Genomic DNA, 14,656 nt, shown 5'->3' with positions numbered 1-14,656 from the left:
CTTTTAAAGATACACTTTATGCGGAGCCACAATGGCGTCGTTTTGTTCCTCCAATCATCTGCTATATTATTTTATGATTGTTACAATACCATTGCTAAAAATAAGAAATAAGAATATATCATGATGATTTAACCACAAAACACATTAGCCAAACATAATTATAATTAATTTAACTAATGTAAATAAATTGCATTTACGTGATTCCTTTTGCTGTGAGTGGTAGATTGCTTCATGAAGCAAATACAGTATCAGGCAGCAAATTCTTTTGGGTTCAAAAGGTGCAAATGGAAAACAACATATCTGCCCAGACCTGATATATACACAAGGTGCTCTATGCTCATACAAACAAATACACCTCATTCAGGTAACTCAATCTTCATCATAAGAGAAAAAAATGTAAACATACCCAGATGTTTTGCTTGTTCAGACAAGAAAGTACAAACATAACTAGCAGGGATCTCAGTAGTAGTGAAATCAGGCCATTTGAAAACATCTATCCATATTTCTTGTGTGAAATATGCTTTATATACTTTTGGGTGAATAAGTGAAAGGTGCTTGAATATCATTTACAATTTCCTTGCTGTCTTGATTCCAACATTACAGAACACGAAGAAGGGTAGAAAGATGTGAGCCCCCCCTGGATTACAATCCCTAAGTGAAGGATAAAACTGGTATATGAACCCAGGTCTGTTCACCCAGACATCTTCAAGCAAAATGTTTCATCACATAATACAGGTTAATTAATGTGTCTTGAAGTAGTCTGTGAGGAACCCAGACATAACCACTGGCTCACTTATTCAGCAGCCTCAGAGAACTCCTTCAGAGCTCCTTTGAATTACCTGCAAAACATGCCACAGGGATGCAAGGTACTGTCCTGTATGTTTGAGCATACTAATCAACCACCTCTCTCTTCACCATCAGTCTTCTGTTGCCTTCATGGTTCATGAGGTTGAAGACTCAAAAACCTAGATACTACCACCATACAGTACTTCACAAAAGCCATCATGAAGCCATCATGAGTGCCTGCATGAATATTTGTTAGTCTTTAAAAAACAAAATGAACTAAATTCACTGTTTTTGTCGCATATTTTACATATCCGATCTACAGTATTTGGTTATGTTGCGGGATATCTGTGTTGAAGTCCTACAAAATATTTTTTGATAACAAAAAATAAAGTTTTTTTTGTACAAAATATCTTCCAAACTACATTCAGAATCCTTAAGATATTTATTTCAATTGACCATCCATTCTGTCATTCTTTACAAATCACTTTGTGTAGGCACCCATACATCTTCAGCGTTGCCTTCTAGTTCTCAATTAAGAGGTGGAAAACCACTCGATACTTCAAGTAACTGATACAGAAGAGTATTCCCTTTCCCATGAGGCATTAGTGCAGTGAAGAGGAGGAACAAATAATCCTGTTTTTAACCTTATGGCACAAGAAACACAAACTGATGTCAATTCCTGGCCAACATGCCAATGAGTTCAACAGAGTTTCCGCATCTGATTTAATGGTTTAAATGGTGATTTTAGATGAATCGTAAGAGATGATCTAATTTAGTTCGAGATGCATTGCAAACAGCTTTATGATCAAAGTCTCGCTGATTCTGATTGCTAATTTCTGTCACTAAAAAGCCAGTTCCATTTCTTTCTGCGGGAGTAATGTTGCTGCATTTTTATTTCAGTGATTATAAAAGGTAAATAAATGTTGCTGTTTGCAAATTCTAAGAATATGATGATTCACTTCAGATCAGTATAATCAGGCACATTCCAAAGATTATAATTTTTCTAGCCATGCCAACATGTGTCATTATATATTCCTCAATATAACATTCATCTTTAAGCTGATACTAACTTGTGAGCACGTAACGAGTCCTTGTAACAATAAATGACAAAATAATTATTAATAATTATCTATTTGTATTCCACAAAATGTTTCTCAAGCTTGTTTATTCCGTGCCATTTTTAAAAATACTATGGTCATAATGATAGACAAAGCTGACAGTTGGGCATGACTACCTTGTTTCCTGTGCAATTCACTGAATTGGCAGAGCAGCATGGTTCCCATATCTTCACATGGCAAGTATTCAAGGGTGACATCAAACTCTCACAAGAGTTAAATAGAGGCACTGGATCTGGTCATCCTCCTTTCGTACATAAGGTCACAATGCTGGCCAAAGCCGTTGTTGAATATGCTCTTTTTGGAGGGGATTGGGTGTCAGAAAAGTAGGGAAATTAAATGGTAACCAAAAAGAAGAAAAAAAAAATACCCTTCATAAGTTTACATATATGAAAGGCTGCAACCTTCCAGATGATCTTCAATATAGTATGGCATCCAAACAGGTCCATTTTCATACACAACTTTCCTAGAAAACGATTAAAAGATGAACACCATACAGATGGATGCACATATGTATGATTTCTTGGGCACAGCGGGTATCCAAGTCTCAAACATCCTTCCAAAGTCATCTCCTCCTCTGCCCAGTAGAGGTCCTAGGTGTCATTGTCAATTCTGTGAGCTGTGCGGACACAAAAAAAGGAGAACATATCTCTTCAGCAATGCTGACGACAGTGAGGTTGCATTTAAAGTGATGTAAATAGCCAAGTGAGCAGTTATTAGTCACTGTCCATTAAGACTGCATGACTGCAAGCTACAAAAGTCTCACACAATGAGTAAATGGTGAAGTAACTGCACTAAGTGCGTACTGGGCTGAATCACATTTGAATCGATTTGAATTAAGGTCAGTTCTTACATTGTTTCGGTATCCTGAGAGGTTCTGAGTCGCCGGACAACACCTGGTGCATCACTCCTCGGAACTGATACAGCACCTTCAGGCTCTTCTCCTCGCCCACGCAGGGGTCATAGAACCCAGGTAAACCAGCCTGTGGGGCCAGCACAAGTAGATTAAAGAAAAATAGACAGACGCACAACTTTTGACTGCAGTAGTACTGCATGTCCTCCTAAATCTACAATACTTTAAACACTATCTTACTCCAAATGGTCAAAAAGCACAGCACACCTTGTATAAAAGAGCAATGGCTGTTTGGACAACAATGAGTCATGGTGTATACATAGAAACCTTTTTATAGCGTTATGGCTATAGTTAGGATTTAACATGTCAACAAATCCTGGGATAAAACTGATATGAGTGACAGCATATCATTGCTAGCTTTGTGTGACCTTTGAGGCTTCTGTGAGAATGAGCTTGGAGTCCTTCACCAAGCACTGCAGTGGGACAGTCACGTCGATGACCCTTGCCCTTTCGTGCTTCCTGCTGTTGTCAGTCACAAACTTGCCATACCAGGCATTGAGGATGATGAGACCTAAAAAAAAAAAAACACAGTCAACCTCCCAAAATAAATAAATAAATACATTAACAAACACAATGCCAGTCAATAACGTCTGCAGACGCAGTTCACATGATGGATCAGCTATGCGGTCATTGATCAGGGCTCGCGCCGCTCCGAGATGGGTTATCCGCTCCGCACTCACCCATTTTGGACTCCTCAGCTTCAATGATTCTGCGTACACCCTCCTGCATCAGCAAAACCTTCAGAAACAGAAAGGGGCTTTCAGAAACAGACTAATTGTGTATGTACAGCGACGACGAGCACATTCATCTCTCTGCCAAAGGCACTGATGAGAGAGAGATAGAAGGGAGAGCTTGGGCGGCATCACCATTTTTTGTGTGCATTACACTCATCAAGCAAAGTTAGCCGCAAGTTGTGTAATATGCAATATGGTGAACTCACAGCAGACTCTGCTTCCTGCTTCTTTTTGGCGATGTCTGTGGCTGAACTCTGTCGATGCTTCTCCAATTCCCTGCAAATAAAAGCAACAAGAAAAGCAACAAGGAGCCAACAATGAATCAGTGGCCTTTCAACAAGAAGGCTGTGTCATGTTGAGTCATGTCATTATGACATGAAGGGTAAAGCTTCTCGCGACCAAAATGGAAGAGGAACCTGCGATCACAATGCATCAAGGCCAAGTTACACAATTTTCTCAAGGTCTACGATAGTAGCAGCATCACTGTATTCACAATGTTACTGACCCACAGAAGCGTTGCATGAAACAATTACAAAACCAAAGCCTGTCAGTGTGACAATGCCAAAGGGATTCTGAGGAAGACCACAGGGTTCGAAGGGTAGGAATTTCACAGCGGCCATGGTCAGATGATTTACAGTTATATGTAATATGTCATGTTTTTGTAATGTTTCATACAATGATGCAGGTCTACTGCTGTGAATAGGCTAAATACAACTTTGATCATTTTTATAGCCTACTACTGTATAGTTAACTTTGGCCTTAGTGCCTTTGTGTCCCCCACCAAATATGCCCAACTGAAGGCCAAGTGGCCTTGCCCCTAAAATGGTGAAATTCCAAGCCTGCCAAAGAATTTCAAACTTTTTTCATAATAACTTTTTTGTTCAGCACCTGGGATGTGCACAAAGTCTCATTGCAAGTGACAATGCCAAAGGGAACCTTTAAAAAGTTTACAATATTCACAACGTAACTGCATGCACAATGTAGCTAATCATGATTGTAACTGAGATGATAGCCTGTCTGTGACTGTGTTTACATGTACTTCAGTATCCCGGTTATGATCGGGATTTTATTCGGGAAGTAACCCAGTTTTGTGTTTGTGCATGTAAACATCATATCCTGATTTCAGAACCCTGGATAAACCCTTTGTTTAGTTTTGAGAAATCTGGTTATGCTAGCTGGAGTACTCCGATAGAAACCGGGATACTGTTCCATGTATACAACCTATCCCGGTTTCTAATACAAACAAGCAATTTCATTAGAAACTTGGATAAGATGTGCTTATACAAAATGTTATTGTTGGTAACCAGGATGCTAGCATTCATCATGTAGCATTCATGGACTGTGTCCAAGGCTACTCAAGGCCTGTGCTGCTGAGCTGGGGGAGCCACTGAAGCACATCTTTAATCTGAGTCTACGCCTTGGACAAGTTCCAACACTGTGGAAGACATCATGTCTCACCCCTGTCCCTAAAAAGCCACATCCTAGTGAGCTTAATGACTACAGACCAGTCGCTCTAACATCACATGTGATGAAGACAATGGAGCGACTCTTCTTAGGTATGCTCAGACCCCAGGTACGCCATGCACTAGACCCGTTACAGTTTGCATACCAGGAGAAAGTGGGCGTGGACGATGCCATCACTTATCTTCTACACAGGACACATTCTCACCTGGACAAGGGGAAAAGTGCTGTGAGAATCATGTTCTTTGATTTCTTAAGTGCTTTTAACACCATCCAACCCCTTAGACTGGGAGACAAGGTCTTGCAGATAGGTGTGGACGCTCACCTGGTAACCTGGATCACAGATTACCTGACGGAGCAACCACAGTTCGTCAGACTGAAGAACTGTCTCTCTGACACTGTGATCAGCAGCACCGGAGCGCCACAGGGAACTGTGCTCTCTTCAGTCCTGTTCACCTTGTACACATCTGACTTCCGCTACAACACTGAGTCATGCCACATGCAGAAGTTTTCTGATGACACTGCAATTGTGGGGTGTATCAGGAACGGGCAGGAGGAGGAGTATAGGAGCCTGGTGGAGGACTTTGTGCAATGGTGCAAACTCAATCATCTCCAACTCAACACTTCAAAGACCAAGGAGATGGTGGTGGATTTCCGCAGATCTAAGCCCACTCTGCTACCAGTCTCCATTGATGGGGTCAATGTCGAGGTGGTAAGCACCTACAAGTACCTGGGTCTCCACCTGGACAATAAACTGGACTGGTCAGCCAACACTGACGCACTCTACAAGAAAGGGCAGAGCAGGCTGTACTTCCTGAGGAGGCTGCGCTCCTTCAATGTGTGCAGCAAGCTCCTCAGGATGTTCTACCAGTCTGTTGTTGCCAGCGTCCTCTTCTATGCAGTGGTATGTTGGGGAGGAAGCACAAAGAAGGATGCGGGGCGACTTGACAGGCTGGTAAGGAAAGCTGGCTCTGTAGTGGGAGCTGAACTGGAGTGCATCACTTCAATATCTGACAAAAGGACCCTGAACAAACTGATCAACATCTTGGACAATGAGTGTCATCCACTCCACAGCACTATTGTTAAGCAGAAGAGCCTGATCAGCTGGAGACTTCGCTCACTGCCTTGCACAACAGACAGACTGAGGAAGTCATTCATCCCCAGGGCCATTGAACTGTTTAATGCATCACTTAAGGGAAGAGGAGAAATAGACTTCTGTCTGCCTCTTCACCACCTCCAATGTCTTAAACTGTCTGTCCACTAGTCACTTTACATTTGTCTTCTGCCTCACTGTTTGCGTGCTGTATTAGCACATATGCACAACCCCTCCCTCCATGCCACATACCTTTCTTAATATAGTTATATATATATAGATATATAGACTTTATTCTTGCACTGTTGCACTGTTTGACTTACTCATTTGCACCATCACCATGACACTCATTTACACAGAGCACCTAGTGCTGGGCGGTATGACCAAAAATGTATATCACGGCATTTTTCAAAATTCTTACGGTTTCACGGTATATGACGGTATTTTTTTTCCATGCATAATCAGATGTTCACAGCATTTCCTACAGGATGGTCTATTTTACTGTCATGATGTAGAATAACTCCACACTAGTGGTAATGCAGTTTTGCATGGTTCCAGAAAATTATGCTGTTTACAAAGAGCCACTCATGATTCTAATGAAGAATCTACAAATTACATCTTGTATAAAATCTTCAAATTGCATATTGTATAAAACCAATACAAAAAGTAGTGCAACTTGCAATAATTATACTTTTTTGAAAATTATACAATTTAAAATAAAACCTCTTTGCTAATATGCTTACTCTGTCAAATAGGCCTATCAGAAACATGGCTTATTGTTATTGTGTGGTTTGCATGACGTTAGTGGTAGGCTAACGTTAACTTTATGTGGATGTGGATGTCTTGTTAGCCTGCCAGGAGCTTCGGTTCGGTTCGCTAGGCAAAACATTAACAAAAAAGTTCGTTTTGGTTCACTGATGACAGTCAGGATAATTTCTAACTAGCCAGCTAGTATTGCTCAGTTCATGTCTATAACATGCATTACTTGCTACCTGGATAATTTCAGCGAATGTTCTTAAGGTGAGATTAATGATAAGATCATTAAACTTCACTGTGTTCGGTGGGTTGCTAACTAACGACAATACCTACTAGCCAGCCAGCTAGTTACAGCTGTTGAACAATCTCAATAGAATTTTCCTGACGATAAATCCCTTTCAATGCAGTATCCCTTAAAGTTTTTCCTTAACTAAAGAAACAATTTAAGGTATTCTGTGCAACACCCTTAAATAAACCCCTTACCTAAGGAGAAATTAAGCCTTAAGGGTCATACTTCAGGGGAAAAACTTAAGGTGTTTTGTGTTTACCCTCACTATGCCTCGCAGTCGCACCATGCGTGCGTGTGAAAAAAGTCCCGTCTGAAACACTGTCGCGCGGCGCAGCGTTCCAAACGTTGTGTAATCAAATACACCGGTATGGCGGTATATTCAAAATTCATATCATAACGAAAATATACACCGGTATACGGTGTGAACCGGTATATTGCCCAGCACTAAGAGCACCTTACCTTACCTTATGCATTGAGAACCACGGGCTCAGTCCCTGCTTCAGTCATTGCAAGCGCACCTGATTGATTATTCACCCACTATGTGGATACTGTTTTTTTTAATTGATTTTGATTAAGTTTTATTTAGTATAATTTGTATTTTGTATATTTAGTATATTCTTTATCTTCTACAGTCCTTATTGCTTAGTTGTGTTTTTTATATTATATACTTTTAATTACTTTTTCTGCTGTTATTGAATGTGTGTGTGTGTTGTCTGTATGCTACTGTGACCTTGAATTTCCCCTAGGGATCAATAAAGTATATCTATCTATCTATCTATCTATCTATCTATCTATGTATACAGGGCTATTAATAACCGGGTTTCTCTGTGTTCATGTAAACACCATATCCCGAATAAGATCAAAACCGTAATAAGCCTAATAACCGGGATACTGAAGTGCATGTGAACATAGTCATTGTGATCTTCTTGATAGTTGACCATAAGCTACTCCATGTGGAGCGGTCCAATAGAGGACTTACTGTTCCTTCTGGGAGCGCACGTAAGGCCTGATAACAAGCCGCTGGATGGCCAGGTAGAACACTAGGGGCCCCACAGTGGCATAGAAGATGGCACTCGGCATGAGTTGATCAGTTAGATGGATGGGGAAGAAGTACGTCTGGCTGGCTCGATTCAGTCTACGGAAATAAGAAAGATAGAAATGCACACTTATGAATATTTCACGGAGCACTATGGTAAGGAAAGACAAAATGTTTTTATTTGTACAACCCCGGGGTGAAGGAAAACAAACAACAAAGTAAACACAACCTGGTGAAGCTTTATGTATGTGTTTCGGAGTCATTTATTTAGTGCCTTTACATTTATGCACTAGCAACAGTATTTATATTGCAAAGATGCCAAATGGTGAAGGAAAAGTAAAGGCAAGGTTCACCATCAGCACTGCTTACTTGATCTTTAGAGAGACACCCTGTGGTACTCCGACGCTGACGGTTGCCCCCAGAACGCTGTGTCGGCTGATCTTTGTCTCCGCACCATACTCCACCACAGTCCCAAAGAATCCTGACCTGCAAGGCAAACACAACACAACACAACCCATGCTTGACTCGGACACAATAGATAGAAAAAAACTGCACTGGGGTTTGTGAAACTGGTCGTTTTGGTTGTCATGTTGGGTTTTACATACTTGACCGAGCCTTTGACTTTAGTCTGGTCTTCATTCTGAAACTTGTACTGGTAGCTCATCATCATGAAGGTATGAGGTATCCCCAGCTGTGAGCAGGAAAGACAAAATGATGAGTAAGGGATAATGTGTTGTCTGCCGGTCATTATCGGAAAATAAGTCCCGACAGGGCGAACAGGACCCCTATGCGGAAGTGGAGGGGTTTTGCTACGCCCTGAAGGAACTTATAAGCTGATAATACACAAAATTGCTCGACCTCAGGTTACTAGTCAGAGTGCCTCCTGTGACTCCACATATGTAAGTATTTTGTTCAATACTTCATTTCAAAGCTATTAAAGTGTATGGTATGTTCTTAACAGTGTCCATTACAATTTGTTTTGTGGGTATACTATTCTTGCAATTTTGAAATTGAAAACACTCAATGTGTGTCCATAGAATTCTTTTGGAATGCCTATCCATAGAATTCCTGTGTCTGTGTGGAAATGAGTCATGGACAGAAGGCAAGCATTTGGCCTGATGGTTCTGGCAGCTGAGGCTAACCTGCATAGCAAACGTGAAGTGGGAGCTCTTAGTGTCTCTGACGATGCTGGTGTTCATGGAGGACTGGGTGCCCCAACGCCACTGCAGATAGCCCATGGTATTCTTGTCCAGGTGCCGCGCCAGTACAGTAGTGACGCCTGGCCGTACGCCACGGGACGAGAACTGCATCCCACACTGAGCAGTCAAGAAGCTGCCGTGGAAACACACATGGGATACCGTTAGTGAATAAAGAACAAAACTGTCCACCTTCAACCTCAGATATTAAGATTTCTACACACTGCTTAATACAATTACTTTATAAGGTATTAGTATTCTATAAGATTATATACCCTGGAAAACAAATCAGTGCTGATATTACTGTATGTTCATTATTAATTGTCGAATCACATACTCTCTATAACATCAAAAGTCAATATTTAGGAAATCAGACCTAAGTTTGAGGATTCACTGTTCATTGGTAAAGTCTAACAGCAGGGCTACACTGGCTGCGTAACTGAAGCGCTCCATTGGCGGAGTGTAAAAATAGTTTTAGAAGACTGGTCTATTTTTTTCAAATGTACGCGCCACCATCACGTCTGTAGGGTGTATTCCAAGTAGGTATATTACCCCAGAGGAAGTGGTAAACCTACAACTGGAAGAGCCCTTTGGCTTTGTTTAGTTTGGAGATTGAAGCCCCCAGGCTGTTCTATTATCAGGTTTACAACTTCCTCTGGGTTCTCGACTCGGTTTGCCACTAACCCACCTACTTTGAATCACGGCCTGGTGCAGCCAGTTCCATTGGTTACCATTGAAACTACTTGTTGCAGCACAGCGAATGGAATGCTTCAGTTACGTGCCTAGTGTAGCCTGCCTGTAAGTGTCTCAAAAAAATACCTGCCCTGTTTCCTCACATGCTCTTCGTAGCTATTAAAAATGAACACAGTTGAAGGAAACAAAGCATTTCCCAAAGGTTGAAAAAGTTTTTCCAAACACACACACAAAAGTTGTTCAAGTGTTTCAAAACTGAAAGTTTTTGTTAACACATGATTCAGAAACTCCAAAAAGGTTCTTTGCTTACCAGCGAGTTGTCAAGTTGCGAAAGATTTTTAATCCAAAGAGAGGCCCGTGTGTATCTCCAGCTCCAAACTCCACCTGTCAATCACACAAATTCCAGCAGAACGCTATTTACAAAACACTTTCAGGCTCATGTAATGTTGCATAGGGGAGCATCATTTTAAAATAAGTATATTTTTTGGCCTTTTGCTTTGTCTTTGTATCGATAGGACAGTGAGAGAGATGGGTTGGGATCAGAACATGACCGCAGGCCGGAATCAAACCTGGGTCTCCATGGCCACTGAGACCCAAATGTGATACAGTGCTGCCGCTTGCGCCACAGCTGCTCCATTGAGCTCAAGTTGTTGAACAAGACCTCACCTCTCCCCAGCCCTTTGCAGATGTGACTTTGCGTAGCGCCATGGTGATGTTTCCCCCTCCATTGCCGTTGTGTGTGGAGAGAGAGCCGGAAAGAATGGCTGTGTCCGCAGAAGTCAGAGGTGCCTGATGGAGAAGTAATTTAATAGAAAAAACTTGATCAAACAACCATTTTAAATAATGCATTACTCAAGCCCTCTCTTAAAAAATGGATTAGCCTCTTAGTACTCAAGCAAAATGCTGACTCCCAACACATTTCCTGTTTAACCTCAGAATTGTTGGACTTTCTTGACTCGTATGCAAACTTAGTACTTGCCTCTATAGACTGAGATATGTGCATCTTGTTTATCTCGATATGAGGAAGGCCCCCACTTGGGACATCATCGTAATCCTCTTCATAGCGATCAAAGAGGTCAGTGGCATCCACACCAACGCTGATTGTCCCCTGAGGGATAAAAAAGTAAAAAGATAATTTTCATCATTCCTACAGGGTGACATCAAACAGCCCTGAAATATCTACAAAGCCAAGAGTGACTTTAGATCACTGGGATAATCCATTCTATGATGAATTTTAGCGCCACAATATGAGAGTGCAGGCTGCGGCCTGGGTTTGAATCTTAGCATGGATCTCATTAGGTTTCAGGATGACGTTATGGGGTCTTGAGGAGCTGAGCCATTCGGGGAGAACACAAACTTTGGGGTTGGTCCTCTGTTGCAGCCTCCGCTCCTCCCTCTCTCTCTGGAGACGTTCAAACTCCTCACGAATCTCAGCCGGAGTTCTCTTCCTCTCAATCACCTGGAAAAACAACAACAACAACAACAAAAATCACACGGTGCACCACTGACAACAGGAATTGTGCAGAACAGAGCCACAGAACAAGAGCAAAAGTAACAATCTTTTACATTGACACTGCTACAACAATGAGCTCCCACTACAATCAATGGAACTGGCTACACCAGACAGGTTTGAAAAAATCAGACCTTCTAGTCTTCTAAAACTATTTTTACGCTCTGTGAACGGAGCACTTTAGTTGCAGATCTGGTGTTGTCTCCCTGTAAGTGCTATAATTATCAGTGATGACAAATAATTAACCTTGAGTGGTGAAGAAATGAAGTTGTGGAAAACTGTACTTACTTCCCATCCCTCCACTTCCAGACCTCTTTTGCCATAGATGTCATATATAGCTCTGGACTGTGGATCACTTAACACTTCAAAGAAACACAGATATCAACATTCAGAAACTATTTCCTTGCCTCAACTTACATTTACATCCTACTAAAGTGTTTATTTATAGCTGTCTTCAGAGCACTTCTTACAATTGTAATGTCAGCATCCTCTTACCTTCATAAGCTTGATGAACCAAATTAAAGAGTTGTTCTGCCTGGCTCTTAAGTTCCGGGTCTCTATGCTTATCGGGATGGTAGAGCATGCAAAGTCTCCGATATGCTGCTTTTAGCTCATCTTGTGTGGCCTGAAAAAAATTAAAAGTTGCACATAGGTGTATATGCACAAGAAAATGTCACTGAATGAACTAATGAATGTGAATGATTGAACATATTGTTGTAACACATACAAGCTAACTAATTTGGAAGATACTAATGGGGCCTAAAGATTCAAAACAGGGCAGTTAACTAAAGTGACATGACTAAGGTTTCCTGTTCATTGTTGAAGGTCTGGAGTTTGTTTGTTTGTCTTATCTGTTCAATATGAAGATACACACAGGATGAAGTCAGGAACGTCCAGCCCATAGCCTACTTAGTATTCTGCTAGTCTGCCTATCTATCGACTGTCACTTTAACCGACCATGGCACAATATAAGTGTTAACAGTTCCTCCTGAAATACAATACGTCGCTTCTTTACATTAAGCGGCACTTTGTTCATGCGACCCTTGAACAGCTGTTGAACAGTGCTCACAAAGATATAGGCCTATTGATTCAATCTCAGTTTTCTTTGCGGAGACCGTAAAACTCCAAAATCAGATTTGGTAACAAGTGACTTACCAAACGTCAGTAGCTAAACGTCGACTAAAAGAACTTCTCGTTTCAAATGCAGTAGGCCTATCAGTGCTTCGTCTTGGTAATCAATCAGTTGGTTGAAAATAAAGCAACAGGGACCACATAACTTCCACAGTCAACAAACTAATATGAGACAGTTACCAGCACCAGATTATTATCTAACTTGATGCGAAGGCAAGCACGTTCCTGTGCAAAGACTTCGCTACAGTCTCTGGCTATCGGATTAGATAGGAACGTTGCGCTAATTTCAACGAACATATCTTGTAGTGCGGGCATCGCCATTACCAATACTTAAACTGTCGTGTCGTGTAGCATGCCTGAAGAAACTACAGTACATCCACTACCAAGAGCAATGATAGGCAAGGGTCATTCAGTTAGTTAGCCACGGCTAAGCAGTCAAATGTTAGCGGCTAGGTTGGACACAAATGCCGCATGAGTTTAAGAACTGGCATGGCTATTTTAAATTACTATTTATTGAGGCTAACCAAACACTCAGTATCCGGTAGGCAAAACCGTTCAAAGATTCATCACCTCTCTTCTGACATTAAGAAGGGAATAGTAGTCATCGTTGTCAATTTCATCTTCGTCCAAGGCCGCCGCCATGTTTACAACCTTTCATCCCCGCCCGCTCACCACACTGATCTCTGGCTTTGGCCGGGAGGTAGCGTGCACAATATGCTGTAGTGCCTCCGCATGGAGCGGAGGCTACATCAACGATTTTTTTCCTCCAAGTATTCTGACGTGCTCAACTTTGCTCAAACAATGTAGTCGAACGCCATTAAGTTCAAATTAGAAAGTACAAGTCGGACATTTTAACGGATATATAGACTAAGCATTCCTACAATCTCATGGGTATTGTTAACGTAGCGTAGCGTATTTGAAGAGGAACCTTTCTCCAGAAAAAAAAAATCGCACACACTGCATGATGCGTTCCTTCAGGAGGGGAAGTAGGCTCAGTTATTTAGATGTGTAAAAATTAGCTTAAATGTTCAGGATCTACCCTACATTTACGATGCCCGTTCGCCAGCCATCTCTTCAGAACAAGTGTTAAGAGTCAGCATGCTTCTGATATAGACTGCGCCTTGTCTTTATTTAATAGGCTACATGGGCTAGCCCAATATTTCGTTGTCATAACGAAATACTTAAAACAAGACATCAGATAGGGCCATCTTACGCTTTCTTTAATACCCTGTGCTGCATGCAAGTTTGTCCTTTCATGCTAGAGCTCAACAGTTTAGATGTTGCATGCTTGAAACTTAAAACCATGCAAAGTATTTACAAACTATGTTCATATTTCAGTCTAGGCTGCTTCTCTATAGGCTGGCAAAAATTCCTGTATCATCTCTCCACTATTCAATGCGCGCCCACAGTCGCCTTCTGACGTTGCTCAAAAGGAGCTGTCTTTTCAGCACCACGGCTACACGCGGCAGCGCACAGTGTAATTACGATAACTGGGCGAATTTCTATCTAGGTCTGGGTGTACCGATTTAAGGATAATGGCAACACATTACACTTTGATAACCAACCTAATCCACGCGTTAGACGCGCATCCTAACCTGGCACTATGTTATTAACAGATTTCATGGAACTTTCGGAATACCTGAATTTACTGAAGTTGAGAAAATACATAGATTAGTCTTTAATAATGAATAGTGGCCATAACTTGTGTTCTGATATAGGCTATCATCCAACTGAGTTCATAGATGATGTTTAGGCTATAGCAATTCTTCTTGAACATATAATGGGAAATCTGTTCTATGCTACATTGCAATAGGCTAGGCCTACAGGTTAACCAAGTTGTTACCGAAAATAACCTATCCGAAGAGAACTTGGGTATGGAAGTCTGAAAAAGTTCGTAAACAAAATGCTCTTGGAACAGACGCGTAATTAGCAAGCTTTCAGGA

At 41.4% G+C, this 14,656-nt stretch overlaps 1 protein-coding gene across 1 annotated transcript; it reads right to left on the bottom strand.

Annotated features, from left to right (window-relative positions):
- Positions 1 to 1,209: 1,209 nt before the first annotated feature.
- On the bottom strand, positions 1,210 to 13,374 carry dnajc11a (DnaJ (Hsp40) homolog, subfamily C, member 11a). The gene is made up of 16 exons (XM_076276361.1): positions 13,284 to 13,374; positions 12,078 to 12,207; positions 11,871 to 11,944; positions 11,430 to 11,531; positions 11,052 to 11,180; positions 10,739 to 10,861; positions 10,383 to 10,456; positions 9,326 to 9,515; positions 8,789 to 8,874; positions 8,553 to 8,669; positions 8,127 to 8,282; positions 3,755 to 3,824; positions 3,495 to 3,552; positions 3,183 to 3,325; positions 2,755 to 2,884; positions 1,210 to 2,520 (listed from the first exon to the last, which is right to left on the bottom strand). The coding sequence occupies exons 1-16, from the start codon at positions 13,353 to 13,355 to the stop codon at positions 2,495 to 2,497; spliced, it is 1,680 nt and encodes a 559-aa protein (XP_076132476.1). The 5' UTR covers positions 13,356 to 13,374; the 3' UTR covers positions 1,210 to 2,494.
- Between the last annotated feature and the right edge of the window lie 1,282 nt (positions 13,375 to 14,656).

This window comes from Alosa pseudoharengus, unplaced genomic scaffold, assembly GCF_046254945.1.
Source record: "Alosa pseudoharengus isolate Yale_2024_CS ecotype anadromous, Long Island Sound unplaced genomic scaffold, YU_APseudo_1.1 YU_APseudo_1.1_scf_9, whole genome shotgun sequence".
Lineage (NCBI taxonomy): Eukaryota > Metazoa > Chordata > Actinopteri > Clupeiformes > Clupeidae > Alosa > Alosa pseudoharengus.
The sequence above is the reverse complement of the archived record's forward strand: the minus strand, read 5'-3'. Positions and strand labels throughout refer to the sequence as shown.

What these genes read in the sequence shown, in the direction of transcription:
- dnajc11a (XM_076276361.1), bottom strand. Translation starts at nt 13,355, where the DNA reads ATGGCGGCGGCCTTGGACGAAGATGAAATTGACAACGATGACTACTAT. An exon ending in TTCTTAATGTCAGAAGAGAG is followed by an intron (nt 12,208 to 13,283) that starts GTGATGAATCTT and finishes AATTTTTTTCAG; the next exon opens with GCCACACAAGATGAGCTAAA. An exon ending in TCTCAGGATACCGAAACAAT is followed by an intron (nt 2,521 to 2,754) that starts GTAAGAACTGAC and finishes GTGTCCGCACAG; the next exon opens with CTCACAGAATTGACAATGAC.